The 22,726-nt window shown below is 46.4% G+C and overlaps 2 protein-coding genes across 2 annotated transcripts; one reads left to right on the top strand and one right to left on the bottom strand.

Annotated features, from left to right (window-relative positions):
- The first annotated feature begins 10,694 nt into the window (after nt 1-10,694).
- Nucleotides 10,695-13,576, top strand: LOC129600779 (uncharacterized). The gene is made up of 3 exons (XM_055499360.1): nt 10,695-11,294; nt 11,391-11,600; nt 13,313-13,576. The coding sequence occupies exons 1-3, from the start codon at nt 10,695-10,697 to the stop codon at nt 13,574-13,576; spliced, it is 1,074 nt and encodes a 357-aa protein (XP_055355335.1).
- A 3,721-nt stretch (nt 13,577-17,297) lies between these two features.
- Nucleotides 17,298-19,740, bottom strand: LOC129600768 (low choriolytic enzyme-like). Its single transcript, XM_055499349.1, has 7 exons — nt 19,589-19,740; nt 19,311-19,529; nt 18,537-18,869; nt 18,279-18,485; nt 18,086-18,224; nt 17,823-18,028; nt 17,298-17,764 (listed from the first exon to the last, which is right to left on the bottom strand). The coding sequence occupies exons 1-7, from the start codon at nt 19,692-19,694 to the stop codon at nt 17,559-17,561; spliced, it is 1,416 nt and encodes a 471-aa protein (XP_055355324.1). The 5' UTR covers nt 19,695-19,740; the 3' UTR covers nt 17,298-17,558.
- Nucleotides 19,741-22,726: the final 2,986 nt, after the last annotated feature.

The raw sequence follows: 22,726 nt of genomic DNA, 5'->3' as shown, positions 1-22,726 counted from the left end.
CTGGCTCTCTTTCCGAAAACAGATGTAACGCTCCTCGGAAATTAATCTGCTCTTCCGCGGGCAAAAGCGAGTAAACTCTGGTCATCATTTTGTTGTAATCTTCTTCCGTTGAGTCACCGGTGCTGATGCGGTCTAGAGCATCTCGCAAATGCTGTTGGTCAGTGTTGCCGCCGCTTTGCCGGTGGGACGTTTGAAGAATAAAACATTTATTGAAAGCAGTTCGGTATACCATTTGACCGTAGTCTGCCAGCTCCCCATTAAAGCCGTCCCCATACAGTGGTCTGTCGAGCACCGGTGGTAACTGGTTGATATCCCCAAATAGATATACAATTAAGCCACCAAACGGTATATCCGAGTTTTCCGGCTTCGCTTGCCTGCATCGCTTATCCATTTTTGCGAACAATGAGCATCCGATCATACTGAACTCATCGATGATCAAACAGTGTATATTTTCAAATTCTGCCTGGAAACGGTTCAGCTCTTCGCCTTCTAAATCCACAAACTTTTTGTTTACGGGGATATGTAAAACCGAGTGTATTGTTTCTCCTTCAATATTATTGGCTGCAACACCCGTGGGAGCTAATAATTTATATGACTTCGGCCCGTATCCAACTGAGGTTCGAAGTCTGTCCGTGCAAAATGAAATTACAGTCGATTTGCCACTTCCAGCCTTCCCCTGGACCACGGTAAGCTTATGTTCCACCGTTCCATCCAATTGTCCGCAAAAATAATCGAATACAGCGCGCTGTTCACCGGAGAGCAGTATATTAAGTGGTAGATGATGTTGATCGTCCGCTTCGTTCCCTTCAGATTTAATCCTTTCGAGAAAAGTGTTAGCGCTACCAATGCCGGCGAAGTGGTCGTACGATGCGGTCCAGTCAAAATCCTTATCGATCTGGCGGGTGCCCAGTTCCACTTTTGGCAAATCAGCATGCGGTGCGAGCCCTTGCAAAACCATATGCTCTTCTTGTTCGCGATGCTCATCGATTTCCTCGTTGTCAGACAAGTCAGTGTTTTCTTCTGCATCGGGCAAGTCGGTTTCTCTGGGGATGTCAAGTGTTATATAAATGCTTTCCCATGTTGCTTCAGGGTCACGGACAGAATCGGAGTTTCTCCAAGGTAAATGCAACAAAACTTTCTGCCGGTAGAACTCTTCGTCTTTGTTTGCGTCGCCTGTAAATATCCAGTGTTGAAATATCAACACGTTTATTGCATTACTGATTGGTTAGGTTACCTGTAAGCGTTAGTCGAGGAAATACACGCACAACTGCTTCCTTGTTTTCCGCTCTTTTTTTCCAATTCTGTCGAGACCAAGAATATTTTGACGCCACTACAAATAGCGACAGTTCTTCCATCTCCGGAATACGCAACTTGTATTTCTCCAAGATTGTTTTTCCTTGGCCTTCGGGTGACTCATCATCAGTTTGTACACTTGTCAAGGGGATCCATTCGTCATTTTTTAATGTGATGTTGACAAAACTGCGCGAACTGCGGTACAAGTCGTGTCCCATCAGTAGATGCATGCATTCTTGTGCAGAAATATCTCGCTCTGATACGGATTTAGTAAGCAGTTTTTGAATTGATTTTCTCGCTTTATCAGATGCAGAGGCACCCGCATCCAAAATTGTGCGAAAGATTTCTGCATAGGTGGCGGATCTAGGTTCTGCTTTGGAGGCATACTTCGCGACGTAGTTAATAACGGCCTGCTTATCAGTGATTGCAGAAACGTCCACGTTCGCTCTCCATGCTTGCAGAATTCCTCTGTTGTGGCGGTTGACTCGAGGGTCGTTTCTTTTGGGAGTGTAGCCCCACTTTCCTTCTGTAGCGCACAAAGCGCTGAGAGCGAGCAGCTTTTGCGGGAAGTCAAACCGGCATTTTTGTTGACCGGTTTTCTTGTCCTTTCTTAAGCATGTTTCTGGCTTGCATATTGTGTGGCGTTGCACTTTATTGACAAGACTGACGTAGTCTGTATCCCAATCGGCGACAGCGCTCAGGCGGATACCAGAAGGATGTTGCAAAGGAGCAGTGGCGTTGATGTCGGGGTTTGTTGCCGTTATGATTCCGTCAAAATAATCAGTTATATTCTGCAGTTCTTCTGCGTCCATCTCGTTTAGTCTGGTAACGTCAGGTGCTTCGTCAAGCCACAAAAGCCCATGCAGGTGAACGCTGCCCCGGTGTTGAAACTCATAGCGATACCAGAAATCCTTGATTTTAAGCTTCGGCCCGAGCACTTTATGTATAAACAGCTGCGATCTTTCAACGAAGAACCAATCTGCTATCAGAGGATTTTCCTGTAGCGCCTTTGTTTTTCTTCGAAGTGCTTCCCGTTCAGTGCAATTATCCACGTCCGTTTGAAGACCAATCAGGTCATATAATTCTGGCCAGTAAAGATCTGCAGCTGACAAAGTAATAAAAAGCGTAGGAACTCCAATTGATCTGACCATATCTCCCAATTCCGCGCTCCGTTGAAACCAATATGATCTGGTTCCTCGTAGTTTTGATCCGTAATTCATAATTTGCTTGATGAGTTGGGGATTGGAATTCAGCATTTCACGTAGCTGTTCGGAGGTCACGTTTCCCAGCGAACTTTTTCTAACAAAAATTTGCCCCGTTTGAATTGCTTGCCACCGCAATAGGCTGTTTAAAGCAAAAAACCGAAACGTGGGGTGCTTTGCAAAACGGCCATCTGAAATGCGCATCAAATGCTTGAAGTATTCGGCTTCAGATACTGGTGTATGTCGGCCTCTGTTATCACGTAAATCTGCATTTCCAGTTGGTAAAAGGCATGGAAATGCCTGTGCCACGTATCCCGCAGTATTAAATTCGTCAATTGGTATGTCTGCCATTGCCGGATACGGAACATTAATGTTGTCCGCTCCGATTGCGTCTCTTATCTTAGCTGCTTGGTTGGTTTGCAGTATATTGGGCACTCCAGTGTCGATCACACGCTCATCGTCAGCAGGTAACAGGAAATTGTCTCCGCTCATACTTGCCAACAAGGAGTGGATATTGCCATTTTTCGGTAACGAACTCAACGCAACTTCATCAATTTCTATATCTTTGTACCACATATTGTTTCGTTTGAGCCATATCAGGGCGCGCCGGATTTTCACTGATGACACGTTAAAGGCAGTGTAATTGTCAGCATCTTGGCGGTTGATAACCACTACTGATATCAGGTCATTCGGAAGATGAGGCAGCTTTTTCGCGAATTCCTTTACGTCTTGAAGGAAATTTATCACGTTGCCAGAATATCCAAGTTGCTGTCCTTTCCCAATTTTGTAAACCGACACAACTGGATGAACTCTGGCAATTAATTGCTGCTCAACAAAGGACAGACACTTTAGTTCCGGTGGCACTTCGCCTGGATCCATATTGTTTGTATTCGTGAATTTAGGGTTTGGCTTCCGGCAATGGGAACACATGTGTTTTTTGTCTACCTTTAGCCCGGGCCATGCTTCGCTGCATCCTTTGCAAGTTGCCCATTTTAGTGCTCGTATTTTCTGCTCGAGAGTTGTTGCCAGAATTTTAGGGTCAAGGACAAGCCGTGCACGAGTAGCAGCATCACGATCACGCCTCTGCCTGGATCGTCGCTGCGCAGACGTCATGTTTTCTCTCCTTCTTGCTTGTCGCTGGGCATTGAGCTGCCGAGTCCGTTGTTGTCCAAAAACGTCGTCTTGCCGATTTTTTTCTAGTTCACGTCTGCGGGCAGCCGCTTCTCTGTCTCGGCGCTGTTTGGATCGGAGCTGCGCAGATGACATATTAGCTCTCCTTGTAGCTTGACGTTGGGCATTAAGTTTTCGAGTTCGCTGCTGTTGTGCCTCACTTTCATGCTGCCTCACTCTTCCAGCTTCACGTTTACGGGCAACCGCTTGCCGATCTCGGCGTTGTTTGGATCGCCGTTGCGCAGATGACAAATTAGCTCGCCTTCTTGCTTGGTGTTGGGTATTCGCTTGGCGATTCTGAGCAAGTGCTGCGGCGTCGCTCTGGCTACGTTCTCCAATGCCGCGCCTGCGGGCAGCTGCTTCTCGGTCGCGCCGCTTTTTCGATCGTCGCTGTTCAGAGGACATACTCGCTCTTCTTCTAGCTTGACGTGCATTCTGTTTTTGGTTTTTGTTCAACGGACGGGTCCCTTCTTCACTTCCGCCTGTTTAAACCCACTATGCAGTTACTTGCATAAAGTGGCCGTAACAATAAACGTACTGCTCTGATGTGGTGTTCCGTGACCGCCTGCCCGTGGTGAATGGTTTAAGCGGGATGGTCCTAATAAAAAGCTTTTGTTTCGTGGTTTGGTTTAAATTCACATGCGGCTGCCCATACCTGCATCATCATCCCGTCTCGCTCTCCTTACTGATCTTCCAGCAGATCTTTCAGCTTTACGTTTCAGAACCATTTTGATTCAAAAATTGAATTTTCGGCATGCCGGTAAAATTTGACCTTTATCAGCTGTAATACCTTTACGTGATATGTGGTTAGTGGCTCTACTTGGATTTGCATATCCATAACAACAAAAACTGATCCTACGTTATTGAGTATTACTGTATGTAGGATAGTATGTATTATGTACTGTATGTACTGTATGTTTAATTGACGAAACTCAGCGTGACCGACATGACCGACGTGACCGACGTGACCGACAAAATTCCTGTTTTCTTGAACATAGAGGACCTTCGCTTCGCTTCGGTCGAAGATACTGTTTGTTGCCCTTTCCCATTGAATTCAACTGAGTTGTAAGGATCGGGTTCGACGAATCATACGCGAATCTGTTTTACGAATTTCAAGATAATTGACTTCTTCATAAAGCCTCGGTTTGCGTTATTATCATTGATTTATGCTATTATTGACCAGTTTTTTCAGAATGGTCTTCCGATTACAGTGGCAGAGCGGAACGGTTATTTTAATTTCGGGATGGCGAGGATTAGTAATTTGACAAGAATAATTGTACTTTCCCAAGCGTTCATTTTATAACAAGCGGCGTAGCGAACCAATAATCATCGATTTTGCAGTAAAACCGAATTTGAAAAATCCAGGAAATATAACAATAATAAATTTAATTATCGAAATCCGACAAGTGTACGAAAAGCAATCCATTACAATACTATGAACCAGACGTAATTTGGGAAGCTTGAAAACGACACTTCTCGCAGTGACGTGTTTGGCAGCTTGTTTTATCTGGCCAGTATTTGGGATGACTTTTTTGACACGTCATGTGGAATCTGTTTCCACACGAACGGCATTTGTACGTTGGCAAAGCTCCGGCTTTATTATCGGTCTGCTTGCAATCGGAACAATCAGTTTTCTTCATTGGTGGCACATTGTTTAGTTGGATATCCGGCTCTAACAATCAAATTGTAAAGAGGTTTTATATATACTTGGCAACGTCTTTCCACTTACGAGATGTAATCTTGAAAGACGCATTTGGCCCGGACGATTGACTAGAATCGGAAGTTTTGCGTCCCAAGTCGTCGTGTGGCAGCTGGTCGGCTGATGGTGAGGCCGGTGAGCCCTTAAATCATGGTTAAAAAACGGTCACATACTTAGGATTAAAATTTGCAAGTTGCAATAGGCAACTAACCTCGTGATCGCTAGTTTGCGGCTCTTTAGTGAGAGTTGGCGCCGTCGGTTCAACCGACTAAAAATCATATCAGTTAGAAACCTCAATTTGAATATCAAAAATGATTTCTCACCGCTTCACGCGACAAGGTCAACGTTTTCTCCATTGCGGCGCCATCGTTCTATTAAATGCAGTAAAAATTTGTTAAATTAAAAGTTATTTTAGCTAATATTAAGTACCTTTTGTGCGATCGAATTATTCGGCTTTGAAAAAAATGGGGGGTTAAAAATAATTTCGTCTTGATGAGATGCACGTATGGATTTGAATGACGATGATAAGGCGGATTTATTCGAGGCTGTTGGAACATCAAAAATATGTGATTTTATTTCTCAATATGTACAAAGCGAGCTTCGCTCAACAATTATATTCAAATGAAGAATTTGTCCCAATTTACATGAGAAGGGACTGTGTAAAAAATATTATTAGGTGCGCTACGTTTGGTCGCAAATTACAACTTGATTGTTACCTTGGCTAAGAGGCACATCGACTGAAGGACTATCTTGTTGACCGGAAAGGAGCAGCAACTGTTCTTTGCTGAAATGGGACTTTGACAGGCACATTGCTCGTTTAGATCCGTTCTTGAATTTAATGGTGTAGCTGTTCTTTGTACCTGGAAGTTTCGATAGCTCTTCCGTGGTAACTGCCAGGTCTTTTGCGTGATTCTCCATCAGCGGCACAAAATCAGTTTCCCTAATGGCCACATAAGGCAAATTTGGTGGCACGGCGAAACATCCATCTAGCTAATATGGGAGGAGTATAAAAAAATTGTTAAAACAGTCTGAAAAGAGTTTCGAAGATACCTCATCCGAAGCAGTTAAACGCAGTTTGTGTACAAACGTACACAATCGGGCAATTAAATCTGAACTGACTTGATCGCTTAACACTGGAAAAATACTTGCTGCGGTGTAACGGTAAAAGTGTTGGGCAATGGGAAGGAGGCGCTGAATGACGTACGGCTCAATCTTTACTGACCACTGGTCAAAACCGCATTTTTGTAAAAACTAAACCAAAAATGTTTGAAATTTAAAATAATTTTGTGATAACTTTAAATATAAAATTACCAGTTCGGTAGCTGCAACCAACAGCGAATATCCATCCAAACAGTATAGTATAGCCAGTTACTTGTATAACAAAAGGGGAAAGCTGCGCACACCACCAGGCTAAGTACACCACTATTTGCACCATGCGACACCAAAATGTATTCAAAATACCAAAATACAGGCAGCCCTAGGACACCAGTATGCTTTTAGTTTTGAACACATACAGTGGTCGGTCGTATTTACAGCAGCAATATGACTGTATCCTAATTCAGATCTATATTGCCACGAATGGAATACACCAGAGCCGGCAAACCAGAAAAGACTGACCAAAACCAATATTATATTCCGAAAGCCCGTAGTCGAAAACCCGGCCAGATAGTATTCATTTCTTTTAAAACCTCTCCCGCTTCGAACGCAAAGCGGAAGAGTTTTGACTGCCTTCACCAAATGCAACATATTGTAATAATAATTGTAATAATAATAATTATCATCGTGGTTTTTTTAATATGGCAATGTTGCCACGTAAACCAACTAAAATATAGCTAAAAAATTAAAGTCATTTCTACTATTTAAATTATCAACATGAATTTAATTAGCAGACCATCATTACGACAAGAACAACTACATATGAAACGTTGTCATCGAGGACAATTTCTGCACGAGTGCCGGCGGACCAAGAGACCAAGCTACCGGTACTGTCCTGCGCACGGGACCCGTTAGGTGAGCGGGTGACTGAGCTCTCGGTACTGTCAAGTGCACAGAGCCCGTTAGGCAAACAGGCTAGCGGGAGACCGAGCTAGCGGATTCACGGAGCCCATTATGCTATGAACAAGTTACCGGTACTGTCCAGTGCACAGAGCGTTAGTTGAAGGAGTGACCGAGCTTCGACTACCCAGATTCTTCAGGTTGAGGTCCAATGAATCATGAATTCAGCTGTGAGAATTTATGGTGATTTGAGAGAATCACGAACAGATGAAAAAATTATAAAAAATTAAAATCCGTGTTTTTATATAAAATCGGTTTTTTGCGTTTATACGATGTACCGATTATGTCTCGAAGAAATACGTTATTCTAATAAGTATTCATTGAAACTAAATAAAGTCGCCGTTGACCAAAAGATACGCGGAGGCGAAGCCGAGGCTGTTTCTTGTATGTTAGTATTTCTGTGTGCTTACAAAAAAGTAGAACTTTATTGTACTTAAAACAGAAAGTGGGTAACAGCATTAATCGCCACTAAGCCTATACAAAACCTCAAACACCGTTCTGGTTGGGCGGCCGAGCGAGTAGAAGCCGATGAATTCGTACTAGTTGAATCAAAAATTGAGGAGGCAGGCCGCGAGACGAAAACTGTCTTTTCCGCCCCTGATAACCATTAACTGAGAAAATTTTCTCGCAATAATTTTTCAAAACCAGTGGTTGGCCGCACTCTTCCGCGGTGGTGTTAGGAGATTTCGGTGGTTTTTGTAAACATATTACAAAATAATGAAAAAAATGGTGTGCACAGACAGCGCACTCCATGGCCATGGTAGTGGTCAAAGGTGGTGTGCGGAAATTTTGGTGTTCGTTATGCTATTTTTAGAATGCATGAAACAATTTCTCACACGACCGAACTGCGGTTATGACAGCGCAATCAGACGTGGCATTCTTAAAATCTGAGAACATTATAAAATTAGGCTTTAGCTTTGTGCACAGCGTTATAAGAGAGGCAGCCATAAGTCGGCTGTCCGTGGTGATCTCAGCGAGGGAGGGCGGTCAGATGAAGATCCTGTCTGTTGAGGAAATTCCGAAAAATGGCGATGGAGCGGAATCAAACCGCTGGCTACCGAGTGAGATCCACGTAGCACAGCCACTGTGCCATCGCCGCTGTTGGCGAAGATCAAGATATTTGTGCTTGAGCTTGAGCCAACCAGGTAGGCGGCGGATGGGCAGCTGCTGTGTGTACAGAGGATTCTCCTCTTACAGCGTTATCACCCTCTTCCTTCACTAAACGCCGGACGCCCTTTGCAAGGCTACTACATCCTACTCTGTCTCTGCCCAGTTACAAACACTGATTCTTTAACTTCCGGTTTTTTTCAACATTTTTCTACAGTAAAATGGTCTACATTCCACAATTACCTCAAATATTTCTAATATCAGTGGTGTCACACACCTTCAATCGAGCGACAAGTCCAGCATTACACACCAACTGACCACTAACTACATCGTAACATCACATGAAACTAACTTGCATGGGCTGAGCTGAACATATAAGTAACAGCTAACCAAATAGGCTAGAGATCGCACCAATTTTCTTTGTTTTACACAGGAAATTTTCGATTAAAAGGGACGCTACTAGCTTAGCTGTATGCTACGACTGATCTCCGTCGTATACTGCATATAGCCAAGCTTGTCAGGATTCGGATGCCGCCTGGATCTGCCACAATAAGTAAGCAGACCTAGCAAAACATTAATAAGTGACCATCGCCATTTTATCAAGCGGTTTTACGGTTTACAAAAAAATTAAGTTCTTCTACTTTTTCAGTTTTGAAGTACAGTGCGCGGTTTCCGGTTTGTGATCACCAGTTAAGAAGTTAGGTTACATCTTAATGATATCAAGTAATCAGAATTATTTAAACGGGCATCGTTAAAGGAATGCAAAGCTGCGCAAAGGATCTACAATTGCGCCATGCTTAGACAAGCTTTGCTAACAGATTGCTTCGGCTCGTTTGGCTGAAATACATTGACAGTCAATTGGCAAATTCAGTGTGCTGCCTGCTTTTTCATGCTACTTCATGAATTTGCAGCCCGGCTCGCGCTGGCTGCGGCCGAGTCAACAGTTTATCGATATTTCTCTGATTGGTCGGCAGAACTTCGTACATAGTGCATCCGCTAAAACGACGCTACTGTATAAAAGCCCTACACTGAATTTTGAACGCACTTTCTACAGAACTATGCGTTACGATCACAAAGCGCAGCTTATGGCATCGCTAGTAGTGGAATAGTAATAGTGTTCCATTGATCTTCGTTACATGAGGCACGTCTGCACAGTGAACCAGCAGCCTAAACATTTTTGGCTGTTTTATTTCGGTTATTTTGGCTCATGCCAGTTGAGCATCTTGACGTGTGTGCATTTAACAGGTTTCGAATCAGACTCTCCAGTGCGCAACCACGTCCAACGATTCCAACAGTATGGACCGCGCCAGCAGCATCCCGTGCGCCGACATCGTTCCCCTTCAACGCACTCGCCTAGTTGTGGTTCCGGATGAAAACGCCTCGCTCCACGAATCCGTCAGTCCAGGGACCTTTGTCATGCTCAGTGTGGACCTCGGCCAAGACTTTTGCTCGCCGTCCACTGAAGAAACCCAAGCGCTCATCAAGCGACTGAATGGCTTCCTGCTGCATCCTTACTGTCGGGATTTCTCCGTCGTCCATCTTATAGACGGGAAGTTGGAAGGCGCTTGCAAGCTGGTCGAAACACAAGCGTCTGGTTTGCCAGTGAGAGGGAACTCGTTCTTTTATTCGGCAAATGTTCGGCTCTTTATGGATGTTTCTGTTGCAGGGTTTTGCCGATTACTTCCGAGATCAAGTGCTCGGCATAATCCAGTGTCTGCCTACCACGCTCCGGCAACCCCTGACCTGACCGTGAAGGGGCTGCCGGTGGAACTGTTGCAGGAGGTCTTCTCCCACCTGGACACTTTAAAGCAAATGAAGCTGCGGAATGTGTGCGCCCTGTGGAACCTGATTCTGGAGGCCCCAGCACTGCGTTCCACTGTCGTCATCCACCGGCAAGACAACGGATGTAAGGCAGTCTACTTCGGCTTGATGACGGTGTACCTATGCTTAAGTTCCGCCACACAACGACTCATCTTTACGTCGCCCGAACACGGGGAATGCGACACCAAGTACGTGGCGAGGATGTTGCACGCTGTCCTTAGGACGGCTGATGATCACCCCGGCATGCGACTGCGCGCCGTCCATCTGCACCGTGTCCGCCTCAATTTACTAATCAGTCGGGCTGTTACGGATGTCGGCGCTTGCGGTCAAAACCAGTCCTAAAGCTTATGTTTTCGAAGTCGTGGACGGAACTGGATGCAATCGAACTAGATGCGTTTCTGGGCTTGCTGATTCTACACGGCGTGAATCACGAAAGCAAGAAACCATTGTGCCAGCTGTGGAACGAAGCGAAGGGTCGACCCATTTACAACGCCACCATGTCTCGAAATCGTTTTAGCGAAATATCTAGTGCACTCCGTTTTGATAATAAAAAGTCACGATACCTGCGCGAACTTACTGATAAACTGGCACATATTCGGGAGTTGTTTGAGTTGTGGGTACCAACGTTGCGAAATTCCTATCTACCTGGTCCTTATCTCACTATAGACGAGCAGCTGTACTCGTTCCACGGCCACCGCAAATTCAAGCAGTATATTCCGAAGAAACCCTCAAAGTACGGGCTAAAGAATTCTATCTTAGCTGATTCTGCCTCGAAGTACTGCTGCAACATACAAGTGTACACGGGAAAATCTCCGGGCGTCCCTCCAGAAAGAAATCAAGGGCGCCGTGTTGTTTTGGATCTTGTGCAGTACCTAGGAGTCGACTCCGGAAGAAATGTTACGACAGACAACTTCTTCACAGATCTCGAATTAGGTAAATCGTTCTTAGCTTTGTACAACTACTTTTAAAAGTGCTTGAGATTTTTTATGAACATCCGTATTTGAATTGGGTCGACCCTGATATCAACATTTGCATGCCTTGAGCTGCTCAAACGAAATATCACTCTGGTTGGCACGATGCGCAAGAATAAGCCAGAGATACCAGCAGCTTTTTTACCATCCAGAGAAAGTGCTGAATTTTCTAGTCTTTTTGGTTTCACAAAGGAAGCCGCACTGGTTTCGTATGTTCCAAAGATTGGCAAAGCAGTTATACTTCTCAGCACCACCACCGTGATGCTGCGGTTGAAACGACCAGTGAGAAGAAACCTGTCATCATCACCACATACAACGAAACGAAAGCTGGAGTCGACTCCCTGGACCAAATGGTTACCATGTACAGCGTGAAGCGTCGCACGCGTCGTTGGCCAGTAATTCTGTTCTACGATATGGTTGACATATCTGCGTTAAATGCGTTTGTGGTGTGGATCGAATTAAACCTTGCTTGGAGCCGAGCAAAATACCGTAGACGACTGTTTTTAGAATCGCTAGCAGAAGAGCTGCTAGAAAACCATATGCGTCGACGCCTGGAACTGAAACACATTAACGCCACGGTGCGCGGCACTATCAAGGCATTACTCAAGATTCCAGAGGAAACGGGTCGACCCATGCAGCAAATTCCTGCGCCTCCCTTTACTGGCCAGAAGCGCTGTAAAGTGTGCGTAAAAGGTACGGATCGAAAGACAACTAAATACTGTGTTTTGTGCAGAGTTCCTGCTTGTGGTGAGCATACTTATAATATTTGTGTTAACTGTGTGAATAAAACAGTCGGTGAATAAAATGTCAGTTTATTTCGCCTTGCGTTCCGGCTAGTTACGGACAACGTTCACAACACAGAAATTTGGAAAAGGGTGATGGAAGGCGGTCCAAACTGCAAGCAATCGAGTAAATCGGAGTCGACTCCAAAGCAAAACAGAACACATACGTCTTTGTGATGTTTTTCTCCAGGAAAAATCACATTCATACACTGCACGAGTTCCTTTGGATAGACAACCGATTTGGGCAGCGCCACACGTTTGGAATTCTGCAACATAGAAAAAACGAAATTTTTATCGCACTACCGTAGATACGATGGGTCGACCCGAAACAATAAAATGACTCAAGGCTGAAATTTCTGCTTAAATCTCGCTTGTTGTTTACGAAAAATGCCGATTAGTTTTAAAACATCTTAGTTGGTTTTTTACCTTGATTTTCGTCCATATCTGCCGATAGACTGAATGCCTGGCAGTCTTGCCAGTTAGACGCTCCCGCAGTACACTGTCCACGATATTTCCCAACCACGTTGGCGAATTTAATCTACAATTTAGTAGATAGGATGGAGACGAGTCCCTAAGTTTTCCGCTCAAGTGCTTCACAGTTCTTACCCAACGGAGGAAAAGAGGTTCTCCAATTCTTCATGCATGTCAAAGAGAAGTCCGAGTAACGAAAGAACAAGAAGTCAGGCAGCAAACAATCCACGCTTTCAGCAACGATAAATGGGTCGACCCAGTCCAAGCAAAAAAGTCAAATTGAATCTTAAGATATCGATCTAAGAAATATTTTAGAATTGAAAATCATGAAAATCATCTCACTTTGTTCTAATGACTTAAATTTTAACGCACTTCAGCATCGTTCTGTTCGAATGATTTTTGCTAAAATTGTACCTAGGTGATGTTGCACAGTGATTTATGCTAGCTAACTAGATTATCCGTATTGTTGAACCCGGGTAGAAAAGCCGATTCCGCCTCTTGCCTATTCTGTGCCCGCTTGGTGTTGGGACAAACAATTTTTCTTGGTGATTTAACTGTTAAGCATCTTTTTCACGGGTGCTGCACTTTGCGGCCTTTTTCAATCGGGTTATTTCGAACGAGGACTGGTTGTTTTCACACAACCCGGAACAGCGACGCGGTCTCGGCGACGACGTGTTTCATTTATTGGTAAATTTACCACTAGTGTTCTGCGGCACTGTTTTAACGGTACACTGGTTTTAGCAGCCGCAGATCGCGCAAAATCTGCTCGATCTATGGTCGCTGGTGATGGAGGCAGCGAAACAAGGAGGACGCACCTATCCGATTCAGGAGGATCTGCGTCTGGTCCAGCGCATTTGTCGCCAGCGTATCCTGCACGGCGTTGCTCCGACCTGGAAGCAAGAGGACCCCATGTATCGCGGGTTTGGAGCGGATATCATCGACTTCTCCGATGAGGAAGACGATGAGAAGGAAAACGTCGAGCCGACGGCCGGCAAGAGCACTTAAACGGTTGGTGGGCTGAAAGTTCATCAATGTGTTTTTATAGCTATTATTTATTGACATTTCGTTGTACGCAAAACTTCATGGTTTATGATTTTGTAGTGTGAAGTACGTATAACGCAGTGGACATTTATCGCGGCATGAGGTGGTGCGTCGACGGCCTGAAAGATTGCAGCAGTTTGGCTTTGTCCAAGTTATTTCTTTTGCGGCACTTAAAAAAAAAGCCTTACTTTGCTAATAACTGATTAAGTTTTACTGGCATGTAAATGATTTGCTGGATTTTTAAGTATTAGCTATTTTTTGAAAATTTTTTTGTGGTCTGGATTGATTAATCCTTAAAAAATTTATTCCGATTTATTTCGTTTACTTGGGATTCGTTGCGGCAATTTTTTTGGTATCTGCTGTTGTTACAGTTGGTCGTTTTAATTTTTCATCGACCAGAATATTTGTTGAAGTATTGATCATGTTTCCAAAAAAAATTGTCAGCAGTTTTAGCGACATCGAAATGCATTCGGGCGCGTCACAGACACACTGCCAGCGATAGGGCGCTGTACAGTGTAGTGGTCACCGTAAGGAGCCTTTGGCGGGTCACATCCAGCCTCACACCAGCGAAACGTCACCGTACTCCGCCGTAAAGCACGCCAGAAATATGGGTGTAACCGCAATGTGCCGCTGGCGCGGCACATCCAGCGTCACACCCTGTGGCACGCTAGCGATAAGGCACCGTAATGGTCACAACGCGCCTCACATCGCGCCTCACATCCTGCGTCACACCGTGCTGGCGCCTCGGGTGCGATACTTAGCATGCCTCAGTAGGCCCTTAGTCTGCTAGTAACTTTCCAGAGTAACTTTAAATTGCGATAAATTTTCCAGGCGAATGTTACTGTTTCAATTCATGGGATATTTAGAAAAGGGATGAAAATGCAGCTCCAAAAGCGTAAGTGGAATTTCAGTAAAGCCCGAGAACAATTCAACAGTTTTCGTAATTCAAAAACTGCATGAGCGGCACTGAACGCAGTTCCTGACTCGTGGTGTTAGGCAGATAGATGGAAGCGCGGAAACTGACTCATAAATGTAATATTATACTTCTACAGTAAAATAAGCCGGCAAAGCCCTGCCAAATTAATGAACCAGCTTTTAGCGACGGCCGCTCCATGTGAATATCCGTGTACAGATTCGTGGCTGCTTTATGATCCGGATGTATTGCTCACGTACATTGGGATATAAGGATTAATATCTCCTCGGCTTTAGTATAGTCGCCGAATTTAGCCGTTTTATACTTCCTTAGCATCACTTAGTTTGGAACTTTGGATACGATGTTGCGCAGTATGGGTCGGCCGCTCGATAATAATTTTTAGAGCGGATTTTTGATAGTCGAACACAGGCTTCTTATGTTGATTGGTCAAGCAGATCCGAAATGACGAAGAGTTCGCGAGACCATCCTTTAATTGTGGAAGTCCGCGGTAAAGATGGAGCGTTCCAGTGTGCCATTACAGTAGCCGTATCCAGAAGCGGACTGCTCGTCGATTTCCACTGCGCAGGACGACGGAACGAATGGATTCCCTGGAATCGAGCCTTTCTATCGCGGGTTTATCCCTATGCGCCTAAAAATCTATTCCTTCCGTTCTGCGGAAATCAAGGTACTTATTGTTATTATTTTGGCCCAAAAACAGACAACTCCGAGGGACTTCGAAAGCAAACGGACGTACCAGTCTGAAATTTCAGTAAAATAAGGCGGTTAGTCAGTGAAGCGGCGCTCTTTATACAGATTTTTCTGCAGGATTCAGCGAACCGGTGGAGGTGCTGATGCAGCTCACTCCGTCTGGGCCGTGGACCTGGCAAGCGGCCACTGCTCTGGTCTATGACTGGCAGCATCAGCAGTTTGCATGGGTTGCCATCCATTTGCCGGGCGGCGACGTCAAAACCGTCGTTCCACTGGAGCGCATTAGAAGCCCGATGCACAGGTTTTCGCTGGCCCACGAACTGGAAAAGGGCATCCCGATCAGTGATGTGGCGAAAGCAATGCGCTTTTATGTAAGAAACGCAACAGACTATGCGACGTTGCGATGTAACTGAAGGGAAATACACCTTTGACTGTTGCAGAGTAAATCCCTGCTCCGACCTGACCGACTCGAACAATGCAGCGCAGATGCCGTCAACTTAAGAAAGCGTGGACGCGAGCCCGTATTCCAAGCTGCGGTAAAACGCCAGAAGACGGAATTCGCTTGCAGCGGTCGCCTAACTTCGTTCGTGATGAATTCCGCGATCCCTGATGACGGAAAAGCTCTCCGCTTCTTACCAGCGGATATAATGACCGCGATCTTCCAGTTTTTGCACACGGTCGATCAGTGCCGCCTGCGGGCAGTCTGCGCCGGCTGGGACCACATCCTCACATCGGCCGCTGTAAGAAAGCGGCTGCATATCCAGATTCCTACTGAAAGAGGATCATCCTCCGCGGGAGATGTTTACGTCGCTGTGGCCTGTGCACATCGCTGCTGGAGCCCGCGGGCGGTGGTCATTGTGGGCGCGCCCGTCAGCGATTCCTCTAAAGTGCACTGGCCGTTGTGTGATGGAGACTTTCTCCGCGAAGTTATGCAAGGAGGAGCCGAGAAATTCCCGGAGAATCTCGTTATGAAGGATATCAACTGCTGCTATTCGTCCGGACTATCCGAGGATTACGTGTCTACTCTTCACGGCGTTTTTGACTCGCTAGCGGCGATCTGTCACAAGCTCACTGTGATAAACTTCGGCTGTGAGATTTTCTGGTTTTGGGCGGAGGGATGTGTGGTGATGACGATCCGCGTGCCGTTCGGACGGATGCGCCACGATCGGCGTCTGAACGTTGCAGATTGGTGGGACATGCTCGAACGAAGTTGTCCTGTGTTGGATGAGCAACAAGCGGACCTTGTGTTTGACGCGATTATGGATCCAAAACGGAATGGGTTGCTAGATGCGGTACGGATCATCCTTCACGAGCGCAAGATGAATTTGCGATTTACGGTTTGTTTTTACTTTTGAGAGACTGGTTTTCCTTAGGTGCTGGCCACTTCTTCACGGAAGAATTACAGTGATCTAGGCAACGTTCCAACAGGATACGATCCACTGGAGTCGGAAGTGATCCCGCTGACGCGGATGTCACAGTACTTAATGTACTGCGCAATTTCCCACACAAATGCCGTTTTCGAAATGACCTGGCCCACTTTTTGGTGACTTCCCCTCCTGTGGACTACCGGAAGTCATGCAGTGGACAGCGGTTAATTAGTCAGGCAACTCTAAAAGAAAGATGAAAGATAATATACGATTTGTTTGTCATAACCGATTTAGCTCGGCGATGCTGCGGCAGTTTGTAATTATGCCGGGTACCGTTAAACTCGGTTTGCATTGGATTCCGTTTGTTCATGGATTGGGCTTCCGTTGGATTTGGACTTAAAGTGAATTGTTGTCACACGTCCTGAAGTATTGTTACTACGTTTTTGCCATAATGTTGTTTTGGGTGGCTATTGCCTATTAAAAACCGTCGTTCGTGGCATTTTTCGGGTGCAGGATCCACACTCTTTCCAGGCTTGATTTGTCATTTCATTTTGCGCTTTCTCTGCAGTCAGATGCAGCTACACATGTGTAGCTTCGAGTCTTTCTTACCAGTGATTTGCACAGTATGAGCTACGTTGAATAGCAACGTTTTCCAAGCCATTTGCTAAGTTTTTAACAGATAGAGGTACCGGTTACTGTTTAGGAACGGTTTTCTCGAGAAGCTAAGCATAACCTTCCTTAGTGAATAAAAAAAAGATGACAGTTTATTGCTACCACTATTCGGTCAATGTTTTTCTGACTTATTCGAGCTGTTTGACAGCAGCAATAACTGACAGATCAAAAAATCAAGCAGACCCGTTTAAGGACTGATAATCAGTGTAGTAACTACAGCCAAGAGTGGCTCTGACAAAATTGGCACTACAAACGCGCGGCGCTGACAAGTTCCCACATCATTAATTCAAGACGACGGCCGATCTCTGCACTCCATGATGCGCGTCTCGATCTTCTGCTGCAACCTCGTTCCCCCATCCTCCATCACACTCGGCTCATAATCCGTCTGGAAGATGCGCGTGTACTCATTGGCCAGTTGCGTGGACACGCCTTTAACGGCACCTAGGAATTGCGGGTACTCCACCGGCTGCGCCAGGTAATCCTTGGTCGCACCTGCAGATTCCACATCAAATGATTCGACAACGCAGAAAACACAAGACCGTCGGTTTACCGGCTTCGGTCTGGCCGAACCACCACGTGGAGAACTTGGTGGAGTGCTGGAAGCGCTTCTTCATCGGGTACAGGGTGGTGCGCGACATGGTCTGGGTGTTGTGCAGGGTGACCACCTGCCGGAAGGCGCAGTGGTGCACGGGCAGGCTCAGCGAGGGCTGGATGGGTTCCTCGCCAACGCTGGTCGTTGCGCAGGAGGGATCCCCACTGTAAATACAGCATTTAAATGTAGGGTTCGTTAGGGTTCTTTGGGTTCTTAGTTACCTATCGCATGTGGTTCCTGGCTGCGGTTTCGTGGCGACGACGGTCACCGTGACAATGCTGGCGGACTTGAAATCCTGTTGTGATGGCGGTTTGCTTGTGGGTGTGGGCTTTGGTTTGGGCGCGGCTTGTTGCGTGGAACCTGCAAATTATATTATACAGCAAAACCTGGAGCGGCGAAAAAAGTGTTGGCTACCTTGGCAAATAACGGTTTTAAGTTTCTTCACGTCACCGGCACTCAGCTGCTGGCGTTGACCAATTTTCGCTTTATTTTTGGCCATCAGCGTCGGAATGCTGGCCACCTGCGCCAGGAAGACGTAGCCCGGATGCAGAAGCGAGTCGTAATCGTAGGGTAGCGTGTCGAATATTCCCGGATCGTTTTTATCCAGTTCATTTCTCCTTTCTACAGCAGAGATTCATTTCTGTTTCGGTCTAATAGATGTTCGGTTATTACCTGGGATGACGTTATCCCAGTTGACGATAATATGCTCATCTCGGTCGCTGCGAACGTGCTCATGTGGGAATCCCATTGCTAACATGAGCAGCTGCTGGATGCGGCCGAGTTCGCCGGCACTGATGCATTTGGTGCTGAGGTACACTTTGTGCATGGGACTACGCACGCCCCCAAACTCCGCGGCGCAGGTACCACTCTGGCCACTGGCGAAGCGGATCGTCGGGTTGTTGGGCACTTTCAGCGCGTCAGCGTCGTCCACCGAGAGAAACCGCACGCACTGCGTCTGGTTGGTGATGTCGTCCAAGGCAGCGACAATGTCGTCCATCAGTGCATCTACTCCACACAATTCGCAGAAAAAAATTTCTAATAAACTCGACTAGTACTCTGTATTTTCATAGCGTACCTACTCATAAAATTAAGCGCACACTGAACTGTAAATGATAGAATTAATTTTTTTCAGTTTCCCTTGCAACGTTTTCTTTTACAGACTGGCTTCGGACAAAAAATCCTGCTAACTCAGAGCTATGTATATCTTAGGTTTCTCTGGTTTCCTTAACTGTTTATTTTTTCGCGGGCTTATGCGTTTAAGCAAAACGAACCTTCTGTGTCTATTTATGCAAGCGTTTATGTAATTACTGTATATAACATTAGCTGAAACCTGGCCTCTCGTTGTAGTATAATTACAAGCTCGTTCTATAGTTCAATACGGTACCATGTACTGGAACGTAGCTAAGATCCAAGTAATTCGTAAAAATGTTCGTATTGGTAGCGTACCGTCGACATCCGGCTCCACCATGTAGGGAATGGCCAGATTCCCATCCGGCAGCCGATAATACGGCGCCCTGGACGTCTGCAGCGGACAGGGCGGATGTGCCCCGGCCGTGCAGCCGATCAGATCATCCTGGTACAACGGCGTCCCGCTTGACAGCGCGACACTAATCTCCGCGCTTTGGATGGCTTGTAAGTCATCGGCGGGAATGTACTGCGCAAAATCTGCAGTTAGAGAGAATGTAATTGTGCCTGTTTGTTTTCTCGCAAAAGAAAGAATTTACCGATATTCTCACTAAAAGACGATGATGGGCTAATGGAAAGCAGTACGAGAACATGGACAGAGACGGAGAGCGTGGAATGGAAAAAATGCAGCTCTTGCTGATGCATGTTGTGGTTTTGCCTGAGCAACTGTAATGAAACGGTGTTTGGTGCATTTTACTTTAAACGCTGTATATCACGACATTTCCGGTTTTCGGATAAATTGTGTTGTTACACTTCTGCAATTCTAGATTACTCACACTATTTATCGCCTAAGGCCATTTTTTACCGGTTGAGCGTGGTGAGCCGCTGACGCGCCGTTTCAAACGCTCACATTGACTTCAGCCGGCTCTATCGGTGCGAAAAATGAGGAAATCTATACGACAGTGAATTAACTTTATTATAATTTTGTAGAACACCCGAATTTTAATCGACGCCATTTTTATCCAATAGTGGTTGAAACGCTGGGTGTTTCTGGACCGGCTTTCAGCGGGATATTGCATTTTATGGGTCGCAAAATTTGTGAGCTGACTGGAGAAGCACGTTTGCCACGTTACACTGCTTTTCTTAAGCAACGGTTTAGTTTGCTTGTTCTTAACAGAAATACTGACTTAAAAGAAACGGGCGGTGTTAGGTACGCTACCTTTAACCAACGGGAGGAGATTTTGGTTGGTTTTTCACTTTGGTTGATTAAATTTTGATTAGTATGACCGCACTTGCGCCTTGTCTTAATTTGGTGGCTGCTGCAGATTAAAACCAACGCGAAATTCCCTAATAAAATCAACCCCAAAACTGTATTATTATTAATACTCACTTTGCTGATAATAAAACCAAAGATTTATGATAAGTTGATAACGGTTAATTTTACTAAGACCCTTACAATAGGAATATGCACAAAATTAAAGGTGAAATTTGAAAGGATTTCATAAAATTGTACATCTGAGCATTTTCGTTTCGATTTAAAACGTACAGTAATCATACAAACAACGCTGGCCCAGCGAGCATTAAATATTAATTCAATACAATCGTTCAGGACTTGCCAAGGAAAGTACCAGACAGCTGGTTCGATAAACTGCCATTCTTCTTAATTACAGACAAACTTCCGCTCATTGCTGTTGACTCGACCAATGTGCAAAAAAATTCACGATGTTCCATGGTCCGGCAAACGGACCCTAAATTACCCAGCACAACGCCAACTGGCGCAGGAACCGCAGCGCCACTACCGACAACTTCTTCGTACGAATACGCTCCATACCGTCCAAGCAGAACTTCTTCCCGCGGCAATGCGTCGAGGGTCGCGGATCAGCGGACTGCGCTGCACACAGCATCTGCCAAAAGGAAAATTAATACTTGGCAGGTTTCTTCGTATCGTTGGACCTCACCTTGAAGACAACGGCCATAAATTCTCGACAGTCTTCACCCGCCGTGACGGCGGCTATCATGGCGGTCCGACACTCCACCAACCGATGCACTTGCTCCCAGATGGGTGCCGTTAGCCCCGCCTCCAGCGCACTCCACACCGCGCAGCCGACATCCCCGTCGCCCGCAACCCGTTGCGTCACGTGGGTCGGGACGTGCAACACCAGTTCACTCTGTCTCTCGATGAGCGATACCATGTACTCCAATGTGATGGTGCAGCTTGTCAATTGGAGACTGCCACACGGGAGATTGCTGCAGGCGCTGATGAAACCGGCCAGATTGATGCTGAAGTTGCGGGACGGATCACGCGGCCCATGCAGCACACAGGCGGATGGTTCGCCGTCGGATGTCACCGTGTCGTAGCGCGTGGCGATCATCAGACTGAAATCTAATCGATGCAAACAAATCGTTTTCAGTCGGATTGCGGGAATGCGCTGTGCGACGAAGTGGATCATGTCCAAGACCTTAATCACGTGGCTACCTTCGAGGCAGCGTCCGCGATCAGTGAGAAGGACCCGTTGCGTGGACAAAGACAAGCGTTTGAATAGCGGAGCAATGAGCGAGTACGTCAGCCAGAAATCTTTGCATGGTCGGGTCTTGCGGACGGCCGCAGTATCGAGAACGAGATTGGCAGCTAAAAAGTGCGATTCCGTTACATCGTTCCACGCTGTGCACACAGCGCGCAGCTTCGTTTGCGTTAGTGTGTCAAGGAAGGAGAAGATTTGCAGTTCATCCGGTAACACAGCACCTTCATACATGTCTACAGTCGGCGGCGGCGCAGGCTCCGGCATCAGCGAAACGTAATCCATCAGTTGGCGATGGAAGATGATGAGGGGTTCCTGGAATTTAGAGTCATAAGAGACTTAATAGAAAGCCAGATATCGCCACAGGAGACACTTTTTACCGTTTCAACAGCGGTCATCTCTCGGCGCTGTGCAACCGGGGCATACCGGCGCTGGACGTACATTACACAGTCATGCGTAACACGAACCCCTGCTGCTTGCGCCGCGGAATGAGTTGCCTCCGTGTTACGGTGTTTGAGCGCTGCGCTAACCAACGGGAAGTGATCTGTCTGCAATACAATACTGCGCGCAGCAAACATCCCTTTCCTCACGCGTTCGGGCAATTTCCCGTACTCGTCCTCGTCCGCGGGCCCCTTCCACCAATACACGGGCAGCCGCCACCGGATGCGCGTCAGCGGGACGACATCCGCGTGCTCTGCGCCGTGCCGCCAACGGACCACCACCTCGCTGTACCACGAATAGTGGAGATTGCGCACCAGACTGAAGATCTCGCCGGGGTACCAGGTCCAAGGTTCGCCTGCGCTCTCGCGCATCAAAATTTCCACCGACGGGAGCGTGCCGAAGCGGCGACAGGCCGCGGCCAGCTGGTGCGCGTCTAGACAGCGGCTGCGATCGCTGAGGAACACCCGGTCGAACGGGACCAGTTCCCATCGACGGTTGGGACACAGAAAGTCGATGAAGAGCCCGACGTCGGCCACGCCCACCACGTGTCCGTAACGGAGTCGGGCGTCATCTCCCAGCACGTCCACGCTGTTCCATTGGGAAATTCCGTTGGCCATCCTGAGAAACGAGTGGTGCAATAATGATCGCGAGGAAACTGAGAAGAACCTGGAAACCCAAAGAAAGGATCGATTAACACTTGAAACCGCTAAACGTAGTTATAAAAAGAAAAGACCCAAGATAATCTACTGTTCTCCATCCAATTTACAGCGAAAGAAA

Source organism: Paramacrobiotus metropolitanus, unplaced genomic scaffold, assembly GCF_019649055.1.
Source record: "Paramacrobiotus metropolitanus isolate TYO unplaced genomic scaffold, Prichtersi_v1.0 Parri_scaffold0000195, whole genome shotgun sequence".
NCBI lineage: Eukaryota > Metazoa > Tardigrada > Eutardigrada > Parachela > Macrobiotidae > Paramacrobiotus > Paramacrobiotus metropolitanus.
This window is presented reverse-complemented; position numbering and strand designations above follow the sequence as displayed.

Coding starts and splice junctions, on each gene's coding strand:
- LOC129600779 (XM_055499360.1), top strand. CDS start 10,695: ATGTTTTCGAAGTCGTGGACGGAACTGGATGCAATCGAACTAGATGCG. Junction 11,295..11,390: donor AATTAGGTAAATCGTTCTTA/GCTTTGTACAAC, acceptor GCATGCCTTGAG/CTGCTCAAACGAAATATCAC. Junction 11,601..13,312: donor TGCTGCGGTTGAAACGACCA/GTGAGAAGAAAC, acceptor CACTGGTTTTAG/CAGCCGCAGATCGCGCAAAA.
- LOC129600768 (XM_055499349.1), bottom strand. CDS start 19,694: ATGCATCAGCAAGAGCTGCATTTTTTCCATTCCACGCTCTCCGTCTCT. Junction 19,530..19,588: donor GTCTTTTAGTGAGAATATCG/GTAAATTCTTTC, acceptor CTCTAACTGCAG/ATTTTGCGCAGTACATTCCC. Junction 18,225..18,278: donor TAAAACCGTTATTTGCCAAG/GTAGCCAACACT, acceptor TATAATTTGCAG/GTTCCACGCAACAAGCCGCG.